This window comes from Macrosteles quadrilineatus, unplaced genomic scaffold (assembly GCF_028750875.1).
Source record: "Macrosteles quadrilineatus isolate MER2022 unplaced genomic scaffold, UCM_ALF_1.0 Scaffold_1__1_contigs__length_201487025, whole genome shotgun sequence".
Classification (NCBI taxonomy): Eukaryota; Metazoa; Arthropoda; class Insecta; order Hemiptera; family Cicadellidae; genus Macrosteles; species Macrosteles quadrilineatus.
Window position 1 is genome coordinate 153132944 of NW_026542594.1, and position 24426 is coordinate 153157369.

General features: G+C 37.8%; 1 protein-coding gene across 6 annotated transcripts in view; it reads right to left on the reverse strand.

The window, feature by feature from the left end:
- Positions 1–270: 270 nt before the first annotated feature.
- Positions 271–24426, reverse strand: part of LOC128987595 (hexokinase type 2) — a 55351-nt gene continuing 31195 nt past the window's right edge. Inside the window, exons 2-10 of one of the 6 annotated variants that reach the window (XM_054408556.1) lie at positions 12674–12836; positions 11794–11933; positions 11475–11690; positions 10804–10903; positions 9508–9697; positions 7075–7230; positions 6232–6508; positions 3207–3280; positions 271–1349 (exon numbers count right to left, since the gene is read on the reverse strand). In XM_054408556.1, coding sequence (XP_054264531.1) covers positions 1340–1349; positions 3207–3280; positions 6232–6508; positions 7075–7230; positions 9508–9697; positions 10804–10903; positions 11475–11690; positions 11794–11933; positions 12674–12836 — 1326 coding nt within the window. In that variant the 3' untranslated portion in view covers positions 271–1339. Of the gene's footprint in view, positions 1350–3206; positions 3281–3306; positions 3579–4052; positions 4139–6231; positions 6509–7074; positions 7231–9507; positions 9698–10803; positions 10904–11474; positions 11691–11793; positions 11934–12673; positions 12837–21695; positions 21841–24426 lie in introns of those variants that run through there. The other 5 variants (XM_054408540.1, XM_054408548.1, XM_054408563.1 and 2 more) reach the window with 5 other exon arrangements.

Sequence of the window (24426 nt, forward strand, 5' to 3'; positions counted from 1 at the left end):
ACTCTGCTAGCTAAACCCTTTAAACTGATGTGCATATTGACCTATGCTCCTTTTTAAGATTTCCTTCTGACTCCTCGTGGATCGTCCCCATGATATGACAGAAAATTGATAGTTCCTTAAAAAAACAGTAGGTTTTTAAGTGTGGTGTTGATGTGCAAAATCTTATTGATTTATCTGTTGTCGTTTAGAAAATATTAAACCGGTCCGGGACTTTTGGGACAGTCTGTATAAGTAGATAGATGTGAACCAGTAAAAATAAAAACAACAAACTAACTTGACAATACATTTTATTATTTACCACGTTCCTCCTAACAAAAGGAACACGTACCTTTACAAATGGCAACAACTATTTATAACAAAATACTGTTTGATCAATCAACAATAATCTCAAATATACTATACAATATTATTAAAATAATGATCTATAAATTACAATCACACTAGGCATAGGAAAATAGCTTACAATAATATCAAAACTCTAGAAACTAGAAAGGTTTAATCAATAAAAAGTGTATAAGGTACAATAAAATAGTATTATAAAAATCACCGGTCTTTCATTTCGGTATCTTGATTTTGAACACACAAGCCATATTCTCTTCCCAATTACTCCAGTAAAGACCGAGGCTAAAAAATATGTATTAAAATTAAAAGCTTGTTTGGGCCCTAATTTTTAGAATAAAAGATAAATTTGTGAATAAAAGATCACTATTAACTTATATGCTTCAAAATAAATATTTGATATGACTTATTGCTGTGGAAGGAATAGCTTTTCTATTGATACATTGAACCACACATTACAATGACAAATCAAAAATAAATAAATGTAATAGAGGGAAAAAGAAAGAAAATTTGGAATGTTTAGAGATCAACTATGTAACATGGCAGTTGTGTGTTTAGTTTACCCATCACTCGGAGAAAGAAGTATTTAACAGGCATAGACTAAATTTGTACAGTCATGAACATCAACGGTTATTTTCAGACTGCTAACATATTGTCATCCAATATAAAGAGATGGTTTTACCTTCCTAAGAGAAGAAATTTCACTTTCTTTAACATACATATTGTTATCTTACATATTGTTCTTTTTCCAAATTTTGAAAACTTTAAGGACTAATAAATTATGATTTAAATAAGAAGCAACATAAATATTAAGTACAATTAAATTAAGTAATGCTGACTAAAATGATCCCGAGAAAAGTATTAAAAACCAACAATTAACAGCCCAACAATATGTAGTCTACGCTGACGTCGACAATACTGTTGTATGATTCTCACCGTTCACGACAAGCGACGGCTGCAACCAATGCAGCACCTCGCCCACTACCATCCTCAGACAGCATTAGGTCGAACTGTAACAAACAAATCAGTCATAACATTTGAAATTGAATTCAAATTATGTGAATGTGCCCAAAACAACACTCCCCATCACTGTAAATGGCTAAATCATAATTGCAAATTAATTATTTTTACCTTATTGAAATACAGTATGATTCAAACAATTATCAAAAAAGGAGCAGCACAATTGTCCTAACAAAAGTATGAGGATAAAAGCATTTGTCCTTAAGTTAGGTAACATTAATAGACAGATCTTCGTACCAAAAGAAAATTAACAATCAACATACAAGTTGTACGATAGTGGATGTATTTATGAGGAAAATAATGTTACTCAAACTAAATATAACAGCATGTAGTACTGTATTTGATTTGTATTCTGTGCCATAAAAATGGATTATAAGTGAACATTTTAAACAGTATCATTTTTAACTCATTAAAAAAAAGTTCACAGGTATACGGGTAGATCATATTTATAGTAAGAACACAGTATAAAATATTCTGCATGTGGGTGTTCCAGCATGCAAGGGGACTTGGCCTTCTTCATTCCACAAACTATAAAGACTGTAATGATTGTATGATTAGGAGTACTACCAATAAGCTGTTTAACAATGGATTTCTTAAGAAGTTAATGAAAAATTTACACAGTTAATGAGGCAGCCCAGAATTGAGAACTCTGATCTTGAAAGTTTAGCCACAATACAAAAAAATACTGTAGTACAATCACTGACAATTGTACAACCTTTTTCAACAGAATAAGTAGAAGGGGTGATGTAAATTTTCAAGCAAAAGTATAAAACCTTCCTTTTAAAAATTTTGCATTTCCCTTCTCAAAATGTACACCTTATTTATTAAACATTCTAGTGGTATTCACTTTACCACAGAGGAAACTTGCTTATGAGACGACCGTGCGCTTTTAGATATAGCATGTTGTGGAAAATACACTTGTGACGATCAAGGAAGAACCCGGGTGGCAGGCACTATGCCAGGAAATTCCTATGGCACAGGGGAAGACCCACCGTGAACGTTGTAGTGCATGAGGACAAGAGGGGTGGTGTTGGACTATGTCTTAGACACCAGCGACTAGTGCTAGACACCACTTGAGATTACCATTGAATGTTTCATCTGTACCTTACTTCTCGTGATTTTAGAAGTTGCAAGGCTATATGACGTATGAAACTTTATGAGAGAGAGGGGAACAGACCCGTACCAAACCGGCAACCGAGGCAAACAAAAGGATAGAAACTTATTTAAACCCAAAGTTTTTATTTTATCCTTATCTTTATATAAAACCAAAACATGCACTTCCAAACCTCATAGCTGATGGATTAATCATAGACTACTGCACCCATATTAACCAAGTCAAATGCATTCTATTGCTAATAAGGGTTAAACATGCTTTTATCCATTATAATTATAACAGTCAAAAAGTTCCCGGGATGAATTTTTGTAGACATTTAGCGTGATTGTCACTGGTAAATTAGCCTTGCAGTAGTTAGTGTGACTCCTGGGGATGGCATATCAGTAGTGGGGGTATAGCTGACAAGCCGTAGTGCAGCATTGGTTAGTGTTTTCGTGTACCTTCAAGTCTACATTGTCGGTCACAATAAGGTTGTCAGCAGACATTTAACATGTTGAGGTTCCTCAATTTAACCTGAGTGATATACCTTCTGAAATATTATAACACTTTATGCTAAACAAATTATAACTATTCCACTTTTCCAAATTGGCTATACAGTTTTAGCATAAAACCACGCAAAACCCAATCATGCTTGGCTGTTAGAGTATTAGTTGATGAAGCCATTGCTCCACACATCTCTTGAGAGATGCTGCAAAAAAGCAGGGAAGTCTGAGGTAATGAAATCTCATCTCACCGACAACGCACTGCAACTGCAGCGACTAATGCAGCCCCTCGTCCACTGCCATCCTCGGACAACATCAAGGAACACTGGAAAACACAAACCTTCATCTCTTGGGATCCCACAAGGCTCAAACACACCCATATGCCACATTCAGATGATAAGTGAACACAGCTGAAACTGCAGCAACTGATGCATCCTCTCGACCACTGTCATTCTTGGACAACAACAGAGAACACTGAAAAACACAAACCTTCATCTCTTGAGATCCCACAAGGCTCAAACACACCCATATGCCACATTCAGATGATAAGCGAACACAGCTGAAACTGCAGCAACTGATGCATCCTCTCGACCACTGCCATCCTCGGACAACATCAAGGAACACTGGAAAACACAAACCTTCATCTCTTGAGATCCCACAAGGCTCAAACACACCCTTATACCACATTCAGATGATAAGTGAACACAGTTGAAACTGCAGCAACTGATGCATCCTCTCGACCACTGTCATTTTTGGACAACAACAGAGAACCCTGGAAAACACAAACCCTCATCTCTTGAGATCCCACAAGGCTCAAACACACCCGTAAACCACATTCAGATGATGAGTGAATGCATTTGAATGAATCTTGTTCACAAGAGACGAATTCAAGACATCCCAGTGAAGAAGACAGTGAAACTGAATTGAAAATACCTTGGCCCGAATTCAAATCCATCAAACAAGCTGAACCTCAGTGGAAACCCTTTAGGCCACAGAAGAATTAAGATCCGAACAAATGAACAATGTCATCCAGCATTTGGGTGTCCATTACAAAGAAGAAGCATGAACCTCTGCAGTTGCGATAGCAGGAGTCTCACCGATGGTTTTGTACTTTACACTTTACTGTTGCTGCTACGATCGCTCCACCCAGGCCACTACCATCCTGAGACAGCATTACTGAACACTGCAACACAGTCACTAACCAATGTGTCAATGTGACAAACCAAATCTTCACAGATTGAAAGCTCATAATTAATTCATAAGTTTTGAAAGTAAAAAGCTAAAATTAAGTGGGCTATTTTAAATAATGCGTTGTGTTTTTTGAAAGCACTCAGCAGTTGATGTAAGTTTAAAATGTAGTGCCACCAAATATTAGTTAGTTAACTTGTATACATTTAAAAACAAAACATTTTTCAAGTTAAAATTTGAAAAATTTAATCAATGCTGACGTAACTTGCCTATTGACAAAGTTTTAATAGACTGATTGATGGGATTAGAGATGCAGTGAGCTACTATAGTTTTATCTTGCACTGCTACCTGGTCTCAAACAATTTATATATATAAGCTTTTCCATCAATTTTTAGAATTGTTAAATCTAAACATTTTTGATTGATGTCACACGATATTGTTATCGATTTAAAAGTTATGGATTTTTTAAAACTTGCTTAAATATATACAGGGCGAGTTCTAAATGAGTTCTAAATGAGTTCCCCCCCCCCACTTTTTTCTACATTTCTTAAGATATCAACTTCGGACCACGTCATATCATTAGTAAGTACTTCATTTTGACTGGGTGTAAAGTTTTGGCCACCATATTGGATAGAAAGTTTTTTTTTCAAATGTAAATGTAGTGTTGTGACCCATAATTTCAAACTAGAATTTTATGCTGAATACAATGCTGCAATCCGTTTCCAAAATATTGATCTGTTGGAAAGTTATAACAAATTTTCAAAAATTAATTTTTGAACCAGATTGTTTATAACCTTATGTTAAAATATGCCCCTATAAACTAAATAAATGTAATAGAAAAATATTTGACTGTTAAATGTTCAGAAATAGAGTCAAACTCTTTTTCTAAGAGATACATTTTAAAATTCATTTTCATAGCCCCAGGACTGCGTTAATATGACAAATAATGGTTAAACATACCTCGTCAGACAATCCTTAACATGTAGTGTCGAAATTGCTACATATGTTTCGGCGGATTTTTAAACATCTCTGCCATCGTCAGGCAAACAAAAAGGATCCACTTGATGTGTCATCAGAATAAATAAATAAAACACACATTTTACACTTAAAACATAAACTAAAATGATAGGCCTATCAACTACACGCACTGCCATGGACATGGCAGGAAGCAGAGTCTGTTTAAATAACCGCCGAAACATATGTAGCAATTTTAACACTACATGTTAAGGATTGTCTGACGAGGTATGTTTAGCCATTATTTGTCATACATTTTAAACTCGTTTTTAAATTTTGGTTATTTCTCTGAATTTGGTAGGTAGATTGTTGTAAAGCCTGAGACTCATATATAATGGTGATCTTTCTTACAGACAGAGGCTATGCCTTGGAAATTTCAAATTATTTTTAAAACGAGTAGGATATTGATGGATGAATTGATTGTTGTCGTATGATTGGTAGTTACTTTTTAAATAAACCAACATTTTAAATATATACAGTATATAGAAGGCATTGTTAATATGTCATCTTTTTGGAAAATAGGTTTAAGAGTTAAGACTCTGATTATTGTAAGGTCTAATCGACTGCCAGTAAAATGTATACAAAAATTATTTTCCAAAATTCCTAATAACTTTTTAACCGATTATGATTTTGAAAAACGGATTGCACCATTGTATTCAGCGTGAAAATATAGTTTGAAACGATGGGTCACAATCAATCCCACCATTACATTTGAAAATAATTTTTTGTATCCAATATGGTGGTCCATGATGGCGGCCAAAAATGTATACCCAGTCAAAATGAAGTACTTTCTACTCTACAATGATCTGATGTGGTCCAGAGTTGATATCTTAAGAAATGTAGAAAAAGTAGGGGGGAACTCATTTAAAACTCACCCTGTATAATATTTCCTTCAGATTGTCAATTCTAATTGTGTAATTTTTTATTTGGGACACACAGCTACTGACCACCTTTTATTATGTAAATAACCACAAATCAAGTACTTCACTAAAACTTTCCAGCAGCTGAAAAATCAAATACAATCATTACTAAGCTTATCCCTCAATATTTGTGAATCCAAAAAGAAACACCAACCTTGAGGTTTTTGTTGACTAATTGTGCAATCTTTTCCATCATGAGATCATGAAAGAAAGGGTGGAAGCGGTAGACGGAGCCGTCCACCCCGACTGTGACTGATGGGATGTTCATCCTGTTGAGCAGTGTCGCCACCCCGGCAGAGACAAGGTGCGCCGCACGACGAGACACACATTCACACACGTACCGTATGTTGATACAGTCTTGGTCAGACGCGTGTGTCAGACTTAGCTTCTGTAGCACTGTGCGACATGCTGTGTGGACGCCCTTCTTCTCACTACGACCAATAGATCAGATTATGTTTATACTCTGCAGACAGATCTAGGTGTGTATAGTAGAACCTCTGTTGTCCGTCACCCTGCTACAGTACTTAGATTATTTTTAAATATGATTTATTTCACTGTACGGACATTGAACAAGTACTTCATACAAAATAACAGTAGGCCCTACTGTATTCCTCTTCAATGAAAATAATTTATAGGCTATATAAATAAACGTATTATTCACTTGTACAGGTTTATAACAGTATTTCTTTTATCCGTCTATTCGCCTAACCGTCACGCTCCCAGTCCCAAGGGTGACAGTTAGTAGAGGTTTTACTGTATTTAAAGACAAAGATGGCGAGTCAAGGATGAGTGTTGAATGGATTTTGTAACTGACTAAGTTCAGCTAATTCTTTAGCCAGGATAATTTATTTTTTGTATTTTATGTATATTATCTACGCTATTGACCTTTTTTATTTTTTTTGTAAGGGATCGGTCTGAGCCCAGGTATTATTTACTATCTAAAGTCGAGGTTTTGTTAGAAAGCATCATTAATTGGTCACTCAGTTCTGTCACTAACCTCTCAATTTCTGATACATATTTGGTCTTGAACCGCCATTTGGTGAGCAGAGCTTCAGAAGGTTTTCCACCAAACAGAATGTTGTCCTTAGTCAACTTGAGGAGTATGAGCCTCACAAGCTCACCCATGTACATTCCGGAAATCATTTTCTCAAAACTGAAACAAACAACCATGTGGTTAAAACATTGTTCAACGAGTTGATTTAGATAAATATTAAGGTAAAATATATTACAGTAGAGTCCTGGTTATCCAAGCCTCCAAGTTAACAGAGGCACATCATGAAAATTAAAATTTTAAAATTTCATCAAATCGGAGGTTCATTCACAGATTCAGTAAAAGTCGGAAGAAGTCGGGAGCAACTGGCAGTCGTCGGAAGCGAGCGGCAAACGTCGTGTGTTCAGCCGAAGTCGAGTGCACTTGTGGTTTGCTGCCTGCCAATTTGTAGTTGGTTTTGCTTAGTTGTCAATACTTTAGTGAGTGCTGCTAAAGGTACTGGTACGTTGTGAAGTGTGTTGTGCTATTTCTAAGCACATGATGCGAGGTAAACGGAAACATACTGTTGTTTCAATTGAAACTAAATCAAACGCAATTAAACGGCTTGACAAAGGAGAGTCTATTAAGAAAAAGGCTAAGGAACTAGGTGTTGGTAAAGTGACCTTGAGAGACTGGCGTTGTAAAAGATCTAAAATTGAAGGTTGGGCTTCTCAGAGCAGCAGTTTTGACAACATTTCAAGAAGAAAACTATGAAAAAATGTGACTATGAAAAGACATCTGAGGCTTTGGTTCTCCCAAACGAGGTCACTGGGTAGTTCATTAAGTGGACCAATCATCTAAGCCAGAGCAATTGTGTTTCAAAAACAGTTCAAAGATGGCGATGAACCTTTTACTGCTAACACAGGGTGGCTAGACCGATTGAAGAAGAGGTTTGGAATAAGACAGTTAGATCAGGGTGTCCACAGAAATTTTGTCATCAATTTCCCTGACTTTCCATGACCATTAACCATTGATTTCCATGACTCACAAACTTATCTCAAAAGTTATAATATACCGTACACACACGAATAATACTGCCTAGACAAGTTATTTCACAGAAAATATTGAAATATGTATTAACAGATAACAATGGATAGGTACAACAATGAACTAACACAAACTCAAAACCCACAAACTAAGACAACTGTATAAATTGAAATTGTCGTACATTTGTGAAAAATTCAGAAAAATGCTACAATAGTCACGGTTACGGCCGACTAGAGCATTGAAAGGTCCCCTGAAATCCATCCATCATTGGGGATTTCCATGACTTTCCATGACTATCCCTGACTTTCCAGAATGTGGACACCCTGTAGATATTAGCGGAGAAAAATTTTTGGCAAATTCTAATGACGTTACAGTTTTAATAAAAATTGGAAACTCTGATATTTTAACATGGTCTTACCTCAGAACAGATATTTAATTGCGACGAAACAGGCCTAAATTATCGAATGTTACCATTAAAACTTTAGCAGCTAGGGATGAGCAGAAAATACCTATAGATATAAAAAATAAGGAGAGGATAGGATTACTGTTTTGAGGAGTTACAATGCATCTGGAAGTTTGAAATTGAATTGGACGCTCACACCCTGACTCTGACAATCTGGTAAGTGGAGACATTAAGGCAATTTTTTGCAACCATAAAGATTGTTTCTTACTGGGTTGCCGAAGCATGGGACAATATGGCAAATAGCACAGTCAGGGAATCATGGAGGAAGCATTTGGGATCCAAAAATTAACAGAAAAACGTCCATCTAACAATGGACCAAAAACTGACGAAACTGATGTCAGTGAGCTTATTACACTAACAAATGTTTTACCTATAAGTGAGCCAGTAACTCAAGAAGATGTGTTGGACTGGGTAAACATGAGACTTGATGCGTGTGAGGGATATCAAAATGATGTTAGTTACGACAAATCACCCGAAGGTGAATGCATATCACAATGACGGACTGAAAGCATTCGAGAAGGCACTGTCTTACATGGAGCAGCAGCATGAGGCCACACCCTCAGAAGTACTCTGCCTGCAACAATGGCGGAACATCGCAGCCATGAAAAGAGGAGCTAAACTCCGCCAGAACACAATTTTTTATTTCTTTTCACCAAAATAAGTTTTATTTTTCTGACAAATTTTAAACTTCATATGATTTTATGAATAAAGTAATGTAAGTGTTTCTTTTACAATATTTTATCATTACTAACCTATTTCTAACCTAACCTTAAATATTTTCAACACATTCCGTGTTAACCGAGTTTTTACGTATCCGAGATGCATTTGGTACCAATTACCTCGGGTAAGCGGAGTTTTATCTATAAAATAAATAAATTACGTAACGATCATAAATCAATAAGCGAGAGCAAATGCAGTTTTAAGACTGTTTGGAAAGGTTCTGTACTTACATCTGTTTGCCAGGGTTTATTGATGCCTGATCCATTTCTTTGTCAAACTCTGTCAACATAAAGTCCAGCTCTCCCTTCTCCCCAAATGCGCCCCACTCAGTGTTGACAACCATCAGAGGTTTGCTCTTGTCTCCCGAATACAGTTCTACATTCTCCACTTTCTCAGTGTAACATGCATTGCAGCCAGTTCCTAAAAAAAAAATCCAACTATCAGTCAACACAATGTGCAGCTCTCCCTTCTCCCCAATGGCTCAGATTTGACGACCATCAGAGGTTTGCTCTTGTCTCCCGAGTACAGTTTGACATTCTCCACTCTCTCAGTGTAACATGCGTTGCAGCCAGTTCCTACAAAAAAATAACCCAACTATCAGTCAGTCAACATAAAGTGCAGCTCTCCCTCCTCCCCAAAGGCGCCCCACTCAGTGTTGACGACTATCAGAGGTTTGCTCTTGTCTCCCGAGTACAGTTCCACATTCTCCGCTCTCTCAGTGTAAGGCCCTTGATGTACAGGCAGCTTTTTAGCTTTGTCGCGGCAGCTTTTTCCAGTTTTTCGTTTGCATACGTCAAGCCTACCGGGCAATGGACTACCCTTTGAGCAAGTTATACAAGTGTTTTATCTGTCGCGTTAGACTATGTAAAGTTAGCATGAGCGTAAATTTTGTGTCTGGACCGGTGAACTACCAGATAACACGCGGCGGCAACGATCTGTTATACAGACAACTTTAACACGGCAGATTTGCTACCTCTTGTTACTTGTTGGTACAGTAACAGACTCCAAACTTAAGGAAATTTTTCATGCGGATCGCAGTGTGACTGAACTTATAGGTGACGTCTCTAAGACTACTAAGGAACAGTAAACCCTGGTGGTAGTTAATCTGCAAATAAATTTTAAGCATTGCCTCGATGGAAAACTTTTGTGCGTTTTCACTTAAACAGTCCAACAACTGGGAGTGGTTTCAATATTGGTTGCTTACTCCCAGAAAGTGATTCATTAAATCTTTTCCGATACTGTTTTCGGCTACTACTACGAGAATAATTGTTGCATAGATCCCTTCTGGAGTAGGAGTACAGAATGTGCGGCAATGGTGTGAGGTTTTAACTAGCTCACTCAGAAGCAACTTAGCTCTTTGCATTATAATTTATGGACAAACCTATCTTTACCAGCAGGGCTCTTTTGATGACAAATTCTTTTGGTAGATATACAACCAATTGACACAGGAACAGTAATTCCCAGAGGTTATTGCATGTTAACATGAATTGGAATATGATTTTACTAACGCCAAATATCAAACTCACCTACTATGACTCCTACACGGCAGTTTTGGTTTTTCCAGGCACAGGACATCAATGTTCCTGTGGTGTCGTTGAGGATTCCGCAAACTTCTATCTCAATATCCTAATAACAAAAGTGTTTAGATTAAATTATAAAGCAACAAAAATCAACTACAGAGTGAGCAAAATCAAGATGGAACATAGAGTTTTAATATCTAACCCAAGCATATTTAGACATTTATAAGTATTCATTTAGACTAATGTGTGGTACTGTTTTACTAATGTTTTGGGCTGAATTGCAATGATTTTGTCACTATTATTTTGTGATTTACTGTAAGGTAATGACAATTTATTTATACAAAATCCATGATCATAAGATGTTTTTAAAACTACTCTCAGGTTCAAACCTTCCACAAGCTTACAGACCTTTTCTGGATCAATCCCTTATTACCTACTACATTTAACTATATACTAACCATAAAGAGATATAAATTGGCAACATGTTTAGCCAAAGGTTACAATTTCTGTAACCTTAAATAAAAAGGTTACATCAGGTAGGTAAGTTGCAGGAAGTTGCAATAAGTACTTAGCAAAACATATAATTTTGTCAACTATGTGGTTATTCGCTATAACTATCACATCAGGTAAAGTCATGACCAATGACGTGGATGAGAATGAGTTAAAGAGCTACTCACACCTCTCCGCCGGATAGCGTCCTCAAGCATTTTGACGACGTCTCCACCCACGACGCCGCTGCAGGAGAAACCCTTGGTCCAGGTTTTCAGGATACCCTTTGTCAGCCCAATCTGCTCCAGAGGAAAGCTGAAGGTGAATCCGAGAGGCAGCCTCTCATTCTTCATGTCATTCTCTGACATGAAGTTGGCCATGCACTCAGCAATGTGATCAAACAGCTGTTGACAAAAAGTGAAGTGCATCAATCTTCTACTTACAAAGGAAATTACCGGCTACCGCTGTAAGGTTATAATTTGGTTATGTAACATATAATCAACGCACCTTCGTACCAGAGCCAGTCATAATATCCTCTGGGATAGCATAGATCTTGGACTGCATATCAAAGTGGCTTTCGTCCAGATGAATCACAAGAACTCGGAAGTTAGTTCCACCGAGATCGAGGGCCAAGAATTTGCCTCGTTCTGTTAAAATCCATCAATACATGTTAGTCTAAAGTCTGTGAAATGTCGTAAGTCCTTAGATGAACAATAAAATCAAACTTGGATCATGAAAATATATTTTTTATATTATAAATATACCGGTAGCTGTTTAGTGATGGAAAATAAAAACTGATATATTATAGTACAGTAAAAGTATATTAGGCTACGTACTAAAACTTAACTGAAACTATACAACTTATGGGAATGAGTTTAGGATACCTACTATTAGTTAAGACATTTCCCTAAAATTTGTGGTTATTTGATTGTGTTTGCTTAAAAATGGTTAAATCGTGATTGAACTCAAATAGTTTTCATTTTAGGGTTCTGTTAAAAGTTAAACATATAAACAAAAACTGTAACAAAAGACTCAACCAGCCATTATTTTTATTGAAGGGGCAAATGCTACTGTAACATACTTGAGTGCTAAAATCTAAAATAAATTACTTTTGCACAAACAAAAAAGCACATCTGGGCTATAATGACACATTTGTTTAGTGGGTAAATTTGATACCAAATGTTCTACCTTCTACTTAATTGAAAATGTAAGGGATGAAAAGAAAAGAATCTAGACATGTACATTGTTTTGTTTACTTGTGCATACCTGTAACGACAGAGAAAATTATTGATGGAGAATTCATCTACACAAAAAAAGAAACATAACTTCTTGTACACAAAATCGTGGTACTTTTAACTAAATCTCCGATGGACACAAATGGTCGTACCTTTGCCATTAGGAAGGTCCTGCACATACGTGGTCCAGCATTTGACAGTGGCATCTTTGTGAGTATTTTTTCCAAGTCCTTTTTTGATGGCCTCGAGTAGTTTAGCCATCACCTCCCTCAACTGTTCATCTGACAGGAGCAGGTCTTTGCATTGTTCTCGAATCTGAAAACAATATGCATACTGAATACCTAGTTTTAAAGTTTTTGTTTACACTGCAATCAATTTTAATGCAGTATGACAGACAAATGAAACCTGCCAAATCAAAATATTATATTTACTGTACTGAAATTGATTTCTATTCTAGCATATTACTCATTCACAAAAGACATTAGAGTATGTCTAGGTAGTTTATTAAATGATCCTTTACACAGGTTCATAATAAACGGAAATTTCCTTTAAATAGTATATACAATTTGCTTTTGGAAACCCTTAAAGTTAAAAAAGTACTGCCGTTTTACACCGACGACAATAAACACCACCTTCCAATAAGGGAAACCCACTAAAAAGGCTTTAAAACTCTTTTCCGAAAATTAATCCCCCTCCAAATCCCCCAATACATTAGAAAGTAATGTAATAATACAATAAACCTATCCTTCATTATACCTACCACTAGACCTAAAATTATTTGAGGCAGCAAATCCTCTCGAAAAAAATTAAATATTTTAAATGTTGTATTTTAATTTAAGCTGAATATCAACAGGTTAGGTTTATTTTTAAACATGGCTATGTTTTGATGCTAACTTATAAAGTAACTTCAGTGAATTTGATAAATTAACAGGGTTTGTCTTGTTCAACCTTTTAAATTAAAACGTGTCAAGCCGATTCACACTCATGACTAGATAATGTTGAAAGCCACAATTTTAATTACCATACTTAGAAGATTTACATTTATTTTGAGTTAGAAGCCATGTTTAAACAGCCTCTTTTACTTCCTGGTTATCAAAAAAGGTGCAATCTTGATTTACAAAAAGTCCTAACTTACAGTAGCCTACAGTATATTTCAAAGTTAGTTTGATTCCAGCATTTTAACGAAAATAAAAAAAGAACCAAGATTTGCGTTGAGAAATGCCCTTCATTCGTCCCCGCCCCACCCTGCACCGCCCTACGTCCTTCTCCCCCTGAGGACATCACAACATCCCTGAGATATCTGGGTCATGACCTACTTACTGTTATTGCTTGTGGAGAAGGAAAAATAAAATTATTTGAGGCAGCAAATCCTCTCGAAAAAATTAAATATTTTAAATGTTGTATTTTAATTTAAGCTGAATATCAACAGGTTAGGTTTATTTATAAACATGGCTATGTTTTGATGCTAACTTATAAAGTAACTTCAGTGAATTTGATAAATTAACAGGGTTTGTCTTGTTCAACCTTTTAAATTAAAACGTGTCAAGCCGATTCACACTCATGACTAGATAATGTTGAAAGCCACAATTTTAATTACCATACTTAGAAGATTTACATTTATTTTGAGTTAGAAGCCATGTTTAAACAGCCTCTTTTACTTCCTGGTTATCAAAAAAGGTGCAATCTTGATTTACAAAAAGTCCTAACTTACAGTAGCCTACAGTATATTTCAAAGTTAGTTTGATTCCAGCATTTTAACGAAAATAAAAAAAGAACCAAGATTTGCGTTGAGAAATGCCCTTCATTCGTCCCCGCCCCACCCTGCACCGCCCTACGTCCTTCTCCCCCTGAGGACATCACAACATCCCTGAGATATCTGGGTCATGACCTACTTACTGTTATTGCTTGTGGAGAAGGAAAAATAAGTCTGACAAGTGAGGTCATTGGCATATCGACTTGTAATTATCCACGTTGACCACTAATGTAAACAACACATCTTTAACCTAACATAAACCAATTCAATATCTGAGATAGTAAAGTTCATTACATGTTTTACGTTCATACATTCATAAGCCTTAACGAAAAATACGGTAAAAAATAAATATTACAAAATTATAAATCCATTTGTTTACATGATTTTGTAACCTGAAAAATACACACAAGATCAATCTGTTTACTACAACAGCTGTAGTTTAATTAACTGTACTAGTTAAAGTCTGTTATGCCAGTGATGTATATCGGTTAGTGATTCAAAACATCAACATAGAGTACAGTAGTCAACATTGAAGCTACAAAAGCGCGTGACTCTAAATAGCCGACTGCGGTAGGCGGGGATGATGACGTCGCAAGATATATTTAAACGTCTGTTTGGCACCCATTGAACAAACGTGGAATGTTGTTTTCTCGGGTATTTTTTGCCACCGACTGCCGTGTCCTACTCCTACAAGCCTACAACAATTCTAACCTGTTAAAAGGTCGGCGTGGATTGTAAAAAAGGGGTTGGAATTATCCCCAGACCGTTCACATCCGGAGCACATGAAAAGAGCCCGACATTTTAATCACCAAAAAGGTTCACTAATCTTAAGCATGGAAAGTGCTGTATTAGAGGTGGCTGTGAAAGAGCCCTGGTCTCCACAGGTATTGAGGAGGAGGACGCTGACTCATGTGACGTTAGCGACACTGGAATTGGTTACCTCCCGCTATCTCCGCGTCCCGCCACCTCCGTGTCCCGCCACCTCCGAATTTCAGAGTGACCCCTATAATCCTCGGTTGATACCTGCGTTAAGACTTTCCGTCCTAAACTAACCTAACCTAACCTAACCCACGGGTTAAATTTTCATTAAATCTCCCATCCACGGGCCTTCGCAGCCGTGGATGCAATGACAGCTACCAACGCAGGCAGTGACGGTATTATAAGGGTCACTCAAGAATTCGGAGGTGGCGGAACGCGGAGATAGCGGGAGCACACGCTGGAATTTGGCCTGCAACCACCCCACCCCTAGTTGTACGTTGTACCATTGTTACTTTCCCCTAAATTTTACATACTCTGCAGTTTCTGTTTAAACACCATAAAAGTCATATCGGATGTGGGAGTTAATGTTTAAATTGTGTGTTTATACAGGGTGATTGGTATTCAGTGTGACAAAAGTTTTTTTGTTTAAGTACAAAGTAAATGAAGTGTGATGATGCATATAGCCTAAAAGGTTCCAAGTCTAAAAATTAGCTTCCCAAAAAATTATTTTATGTTTTTCAAAAATAACTATGTTTTTAAACTTAATACTGTACAGCAATTTCTCCATTGTAAATAGATTCAAAGAAAAAAATTAAGATGTTTGATAAACATTTTTAAAAAATTAGTCTATGGTACATTTTTTCACACCCTGTATACAAGAAAGTGTCCGAATATGTTAAAAACTGCGCCATTTTATAAGCTTTTCAACCATATATGCTACACTATTGATGTACCTCCTAAATTTAGCACTGCCCTGAAGACATGGCTAAAATATAGGCCATATTATAGCCTGAAAGATTTTTTTTAAAGTGTGGGTGCATCCATCGCCATGACATAAAAGATTTGATCTAAAGAGAAAAGTTTTTGTTTTTAGTAATAATATATTATTGACACCTATCCGGCATCGCTGGTCTTAGTGACGAAGGAGGTAATTAATGAATTAAAGATCGACTTGTTGGTTCTTTTTCCTTTGAAGACCCGTTGTGAAAGTTCTAGGAAGAGCCCGGGCTCTTTTCGCACCGTCCTGGGAGGGACCTTGGAGGTCCGGGCGCTTTTCAAGCGTCTGCCTGAGTTTTTGGGCTCTTTTCATGTGCGCCCTTCACATCAAAACCTCAAATGCTGGAAGACCGTCGGTGATAAATCTAAAATATTGGTTAGATATCTATTGTTAAAAACACTAACAGATAGAAATGTCTTAGTTCTTAGTTGATCTTAAAATCAAAAATCATATTATTAATCGCGAACATAAGTCATTGAAAGTTGTCTGCCAACTGTCACGTGGAGTTTTCTAAATACTACAACTACATGGATTTTACAATACCTATCAGACAGAGCAGTCCCAAATCGAGTCATTCAAAGTGTAATGTTGGTGTGTTGCCTTTGGATAAGATGGCAAGTAAGTTATTATAGTTATTGTAAAACCAAGTTAATCAATATTACAGTCCCGTCCCCGGGCTGTTCATTTTAATAAATAAGTAATAATTTATTTCTGTAAAATCATAAAATTAAAGAAACGCCCTGATTAAGTTGATAAAATTAAATATTTAAAAATCTATAGGCCTAAATAAATTAATTGCATATTTAATCTAATATAAACTATTAACTAGGTAGGGTTGAATGGGAGCCAATAAATAAAACTATAAGACTTAGAATAACATTACTGTAATAACAAGCTAAAAATACTATCATAATAAGGTATTGACAAACGCAATAATGGAGTTAATTTACAAAAATACTTCGTCATTGTTGATACGGGAGAGGTCAATTTGGCACGGCAAGGTGTGGCCAATGTTCGACAAAGCCTGGACGACCTTCAGCGAGGGCAAACTTGCATTCTCCAATCTGGCTGCATTTCACAGCTGAGCATTACGAGGTGCGCCAATGTTAGACCTTCAGAGAGAATAAACATGCACTCTGGCTGCATTTTACTCTCAATGTAAACACAATCACAACTGAGCATTACGAGGTGCGCCAACGTTAGACCTTCAGTGAGGATAAACATGCACTCTGGCTGCATTTTACTCTCAATGTAAACACTATCACAGCTGAGCATTACGAGGTGCGCCAATGTTAGACCTTCAGTGAGGATAAACATGCACTCTGGCTGCATTTTACTCTCAATGTAAACACTATCACAGCTGAGCATTACGAGGTGCGCCAATGTTAGACCTTCAGAGAGAATAAACATGCACTCTGGCTGCATTTTACTCTCAATGTAAACACAATCACAACTGAGCATTACGAGGTGCGCCAACGTTAGACCTTCAGTGAGGATAAACATGCACTCTGGCTGCATTTTACTCTCAATGTAAACACTATCACAGCTGAGCATTACGAGGTGCGCCAATGTTAGACCTTGAGTGAGGATGCACTCTGGCTGCATTCAACTCTCAATGTAAACACTATCACAGCTGAGCATTACGAGGTGCGCCAATGTTAGACCTTCAGTGAGGATAAACATGCACTCTGGCTGCATTCAACTCTCAATGTAAACACTTTCACAACTGAGCATTACGAGGTGCGCCAATGTTAGACCTTCAGTGAGGATAAACATGCACTCTGGCTGCATTTAACTCTCAATGTAAACACTATCACAGCTGAGCATTACGAGGTGCGCCAATGTTAGACCTTCAGTGAGGATAAACATGCACTCTGGCTGCATTCAACTCTCAATGTAAACACTTTCACAACTGAGCATTACGAGGTGCGCCAATGTTAGACCTTCAGTGAGGATAAACATGCACTCTGGCTGCATTCAACTCTCAATGTAAACACTATCACAGCTGAGCATTACGAGGTGCGCCAATGTTAGACCTTCAGTGAGGATAAACATGCACTCTGGCTGCATTTAACTCTCAATCTAAAAACAATCACAACTGAGCATTACGAGGTGCGCCAATGTTAGACCTTGAGTGAGGATAAACATGCACTCTGGCTGCATTTAACTCTCAATCTAAAAACAATCACAACTGAGCATTACGAGGTGCGCCAATGTTAGACCTTCAGTGAGGATAAACATGCACTCTGGCTGCATTTTACTCTCAATGTAAACACAATCACAACTGAGCATTACGAGGTGCGCCAACGTTAGACCTTCAGTGAGGATAAACATGCACTCTGGCTGCATTTTACTCTCAATGTAAACACTTTCACAACTGAGCATTACGAGGTGCGCCAATGTTAGACCTTCAGTGAGGATAAACATGCACTCTGGCTGCATTCAACTCTCAATGTAAACACTTTCACAACTGAGCATTACGAGGTGCGCCAATGTTAGACCTTCAGTGAGGATAAACATGCACTCTGGCTGCATTTAACTCTCAATGTAAACACTATCACAGCTGAGCATTACGAGGTGCGCCAATGTTAGACCTTCAGTGAGGATAAACATGCACTCTGGCTGCATTCAACTCTCAATGTAAACACTTTCACAACTGAGCATTACGAGGTGCGCCAATGTTAGACCTTCAGTGAGGATAAACATGCACTCTGGCTGCATTTAACTCTCAATCTAAACACTATCACAGCTGAGCATTACGAGGTGCGCCAATGTTAGACCTTCAGTGAGGATAAACATGCACTCTGGCTGCATTTAACTCTCAATCTAAACACTATCACAGCTGAGCATTACGAGGTGCGCCAATGTTAGACCTTCAGTGAGGATAAACATGCACTCTGGCTGCATTTAACTCTCAATCTAAACACAATCACAACTGAGCATTACGAGGTGCGCCAATGTTAGACCTTCAGTGAGGATAAACATGCACTCTGGCTGCATTTAACTCTCAATCTAAACACAATCACAACTGAGCATTACGAGGTGCGCCAATGTTAGACCTTGAGTGAGGATTAACATGCACTCTGGCTGCATTTAACTATCAATGTAAACACTATCACTGCTGAGCATTACGAGGTGCGCCAATGTTAGTCCTTCAGTGAGGATTAACATGCACTCTGGCTGCATTTAACTCTCAATCTAAACACAATCACAACTGAGCATTACGAGGTGCGCCAATGTTAGACCTTCAGTGAGGATAAACATGCACTCTGGCTGCATTTAACTCTCAATGTAAACACTATCACAGCTGAGCATTACGAGGTGCGCCAATGTTAGACCTTCAGTGAGGACAAACATGCACTCTGGCTGCATTCAACTCTCAATGTAAACACTATCACAGCTGAGCATTACGAGGTGCGCCAATGTTAGACCTTCAGTGAGGATAAACATGCACTCTGGCTGCATTTAACTCTCAATGTAAACACTATCACAGCTGAGCATTACGAGGTGCGCCAATGTTAGACCTTGAGTGAGGATAAACATGCACTCTGGCTGCATTTTACTCTCAATGTAAACACTATCACAGCTGAGCATTACGAGGTGCGCCAATGTTAGACCTTCAGTGAGGACAAACATGCACTCTGGCTGCATTCAACTCTCAATGTAAACACTATCACAGCTGAGCATTACGAGGTGCGCCAATGTTAGACCTTGAGTGAGGATAAACATGCACTCTGGCTGCATTTAACTCTCAATGTAAACACTATCACAGCTGAGCATTACGAGGTGCGCCAATGTTAGACCTTCAGTGAGGACAAACATGCACTCTGGCTGCATTCAACTCTCAATGTAAACACTATCACAGCTGAGCATTACGAGGTGCGCCAATGTTAGACCTTGAGTGAGGATAAACATGCACTCTGGCTGCATTTTACTCTCAAATAAACACAATCACAGATCGGCTTTATTGCAACATTTTTTTTCTTGTATGCGTTAAAATGCACAACTGTATTATGTAAAACCTGTTATTTTAGGGTTTTTTCTTCTTTTTACTCAAAGAAGTATAATTCATTGTGGGAATCCCCCGGGATTGAATTTCAATCCAGATAAACCCAGTTTTGGAAAACCCTAGTGACGGAACATAATTTGTTTACGTTACGTGGGTACGCACCTTCGCTTCGTAGATGAAACGGCTGATGCCGGTTGCGTCACGTTGGCGTCCATTGTGTTCTGTTGTTTGTTTTACGTTGGTAATTGCCAATTATGTCCCGTTTGTGTTACTTGTGACTGCTAGCTATGAGTTAAGAGTATAACTTGCCGTTTGAATCAAGAAGTAACTTCCCTAGCTTCTATGGCAAGCGATTTGGTGATTGTTTATTATTTTGTTTCATACGAGTACAGTAATAGAAATTCAATAGGCCTTTCTAAGTGTTTACCGTCACAGGAGACAGAAATAACGATCTTGGGTCTTTGTGGCTATATTTTATGCGTTTATTAATTAGAATTTAGACGTGCTGCTATTAATTGATGCGATGTCAAAATAAACTGAGTAAATACAATTTAAGGGTTTACGGTTTATTTAGCTGTCTTTCGTACTGTTATTCTAGAATGCTATAGGCAGTAACGTAGCCAGGGGGGGTCCTGGGGGTCCGGACCCCCTCTTCCGGTATTTATATTTTTTTGTTAAATTAAATGTAAAATTATATAATCATACTGTATTGACGTTAGGGTTGATTATTTTCAATTCCAAGAGGGCTAAACCCCCGTTTTAGGGCCTATATTTAAAAATTTTTTCGGACCCCCTTTTACCTGGGGGGTATGGATGGAATACCCCACAGACCCCCCGGTCGGTCGACCCCCCTTTTTTGAAATCCTGGCTACGTCACTGCTATAGGTTGCCACATGAAACACTATTGTAAAACTGGAGTGCAGTACAGTAAAAAACGTTCAGTGGAAAGCATTTAGGTTGTCATATTTAAATACCTACTTCAAGTTTCATTATAGTCTATTGGTCATGATAAGACATCGACGTAAATCGGCTTAAAACTTATTTATTAGGTATATGCCTACTTTAAACAATCTCATAAAAAATGCTGGGAAGTTTGTTTTATAATTTCTTGCTAGTCAAGGGTTGTGTGCACGTGTGATTTCTACTCCATTAGCCCACAAATGGCAACATAGGGGTTGTACGTTGTAGGCTACATTTTGTATTTACACATAAAAAATGGTTTTACTCATCTAGTTAACCGTGAGTTAGCAATTCATATTACACGATACTGTAACCGTAATACAAAAATACCCCCAAAAGAAATAATTTTGCTCTGGTAGATTTTAAGACGAGTCCGATATCGCAATATGTTGTAGCAGACGACAGATTCAACGCGAATACTGATAACAAACAAGGCCAACACGGGATTTACTACCACAGGTCAGTGTCCGGGGTGAGTCCGGTGAGTGTGAGATTTCCCATGTATGCTATCACGTGTGATAATGTTATGAAACATAACTGCGCCTATGGTTCGGATAGTATTTGAAAAATTATTAGGGGTCTAAAATGCTAAAATAACCGCAATGGATGACTGGATCAAATTTACACTTAGTTGGGTGATTTTCTACGAGCGCGAAACACCGACACGAAAGTGATAACATTAGATAATGGACTTACCGTAACATGTTCGACCGGCACACAGGGTATCGTGGGAGTGGACGAAGATCCAAACAGATTCCGCAAACCCATCGTAGCCAACAACGTCCGTCTTGACACTACACTGGCAGAACTCGAAAGAGGTTATGTATATGAATGACGTCGGCGACGGCGCGGCAGTTGTGTTTGCGTCCGCCAGGGGGGCGAGCCCGCGCGGCGAGGCTTCTGATTGGTCCTCACTGGAGGTGTGCTACATCGATCCTGCTACACCCCTCTCTCTCTCTCACTCACACCCACTCCGTCTTGTGTTGTATTATTGCACAAGGGCGGTGATAGTGATAACAAAACACAACCATTCACTATCATTTATCTCTTGGAAAATGGTCGATAGTTATATCACTTAGATAACAAAAGCGCCTCTTGCTTCCACTTAACTAGATAATGGAATTTAACGTGTGAAATTTTAAACAAAACACGAAATAATTGTTCAGAATTGCGGATGGTGATTCCCCCTAATATTTTTTATAATGCATGCGGTTTTGAGGTTTCTGACGTATGCAATCGCACTCGAGTATTTCGCATTTTAAACGCAATAGACAGTAGCGATATGATGTGTGTACTTTACCGTCAGTGTGTTTTATTCATGCGTGAGTTTGGCCACACATAAACAGCAGACCCCGTGATACGCGAGGGATCAATGTTTGCTATGTTGAGCCGAGCGGAGGCGTGAGGCGTGGTTTACAATTATCCGCTAATTGGAGACAGACTGTCAGTAATTGAGTGATTACGCAACTCACGACCTTGACCTTGAGTTGGACTCGTCAGTGGTCGTTCAGAAACACATGCGAAGAAGATACAGTAGCTGAATTATATGGAAAATCATCCAGATAGAACTACTAACTGTTGAGGCTTGTGGCTTGGGGCAATGACGTAGGTATTTATTTATTTTTTTTCAAAGGAAAGATTAAAACAAACAGCTGATCACAAAAGGCAAACATTACGTCATTGCCGTCGTCTATCGTGACGTCATGCTTAACGAGCATTACGGCCTGTTGTGGCTACCGATTAATTTGGTCCTAATCATTTCACAAGGCCCCGTTTAATTTAATTCTACTCAGTTAGGAGTGACTCACAGCAAATGGCATAGCCATGCAGTATCTTGTAAACAAGTCACCATCAATGTCAGATTTCTGTACTTTGACATTCTCAGGCAATACAGGAAATTAAGCAGATGAATGACAATGCATGATGGTTGGTTATCAGTATATATCTAATAGATTAACGGCACACAAACGACATTGGTAATTATTAAATCTCTATTGTGAAATATAATGAATTAATTCGCCTATTGGGTCTGATGATGATTGGAGTGTCCAATTGAAATCGATCACCACTTACAAATTTTTATGTATATTTATCGTCTTGTGAGTAACAAGCGTAAATAAGTGTTATAAGACACTGCGTTTTAAGTGTTATAAGACTAACGTTTCTTTTATTTACTTTCCGAATGCAATTTATTTGTAAAAATGACAGGTTAACGTGTTTTTATTCCAAGCGTAACAGCATTGACTAATAGTATTCATTCAAAATAGTCAATGATAGCAGCTAGAATGATGCAATATCGAGACAGCTTGAGCATGTAGTCGTATACACGTGGCGTATGACACAATTGCGTAAGACGCCAGGCTCATAACCATAGATCACGTCGAATACGCACACGCACACGCATAATGTGGGTCATTTCACACTTGTCACCGAAACGCCTGGAAGGGCGAATCAATCTGGGCATATTGGGCATCGAGCGATCGGGCAAGTGGCACGTGATGCGTCGCTTGGCTGGTGACTCATAAACCACGCAACACACGGGCCTAGGGGCTGTTAGTGCTATATCTGGCGTCACAGGATTAGGCCTACCTCAGCTCTATATATCCTAGAGAGGACACACGCACATGTAGGGAAAGAAGGGATAACACGTAACCAACCGTCTGGAGCCCGAGTGACGAAATATTTCAGGAAGTTGCATAGCTATACCGGTATAACAATAACTAAACACCCAGATTTGGTCATTTGAGAAGACCATTTTGTGTGTGAGATGTACGCGTCCACAGAAGCGCCGGTGCAATTTTATGAGTTTGCAAAAGAATGTAGACAGTAGACCTATGTTCTTCCAAAAAGACATTAATTAAAAGACATTAGTTTGGTTGTACCAAACTCACGGTGTCACCTTGACAATCAAACAAATTGAGATTATGTAGTTTGGTAAAGAATTCGGTTTCGGGTAATTACTTTGTATTGTCTCTGCTTTTTGCCTGTGGGTTCGGTTTCAACACATTACATCAGTAAAATGGTACGTCAGTTTCGTTTCGTAGCAAACGTTAGGACGAGTAATTTAGAACATTTTTTTTTAATTTTATTTAAAATTATACTAATTATTTTTTGTTTTCCTATTCATTTTTTTACCTCCATCTAAATTAACCTTTTCGCAACTCGAGTCTACGCACAGGCCCTGCCTATGTAGACTTTTTCCTCTGTTAGAACGTATTTTTTTGCACTTTTTGGCTTTATTTCTACAGAATTTAATTTTTGTTTTGTTATCTAGTTGTAATGTTTGCTGTAGTATATTTTAAGTAAAAAAAAAAATACAATGTAATTATATGTATATAATTTATGGGAAATAAAATATTATTTCATTCTTTCATTCATTCGAGTCCGAAACGCTAAGTATTTCCAAGACTATGATAACTGTTGCGAG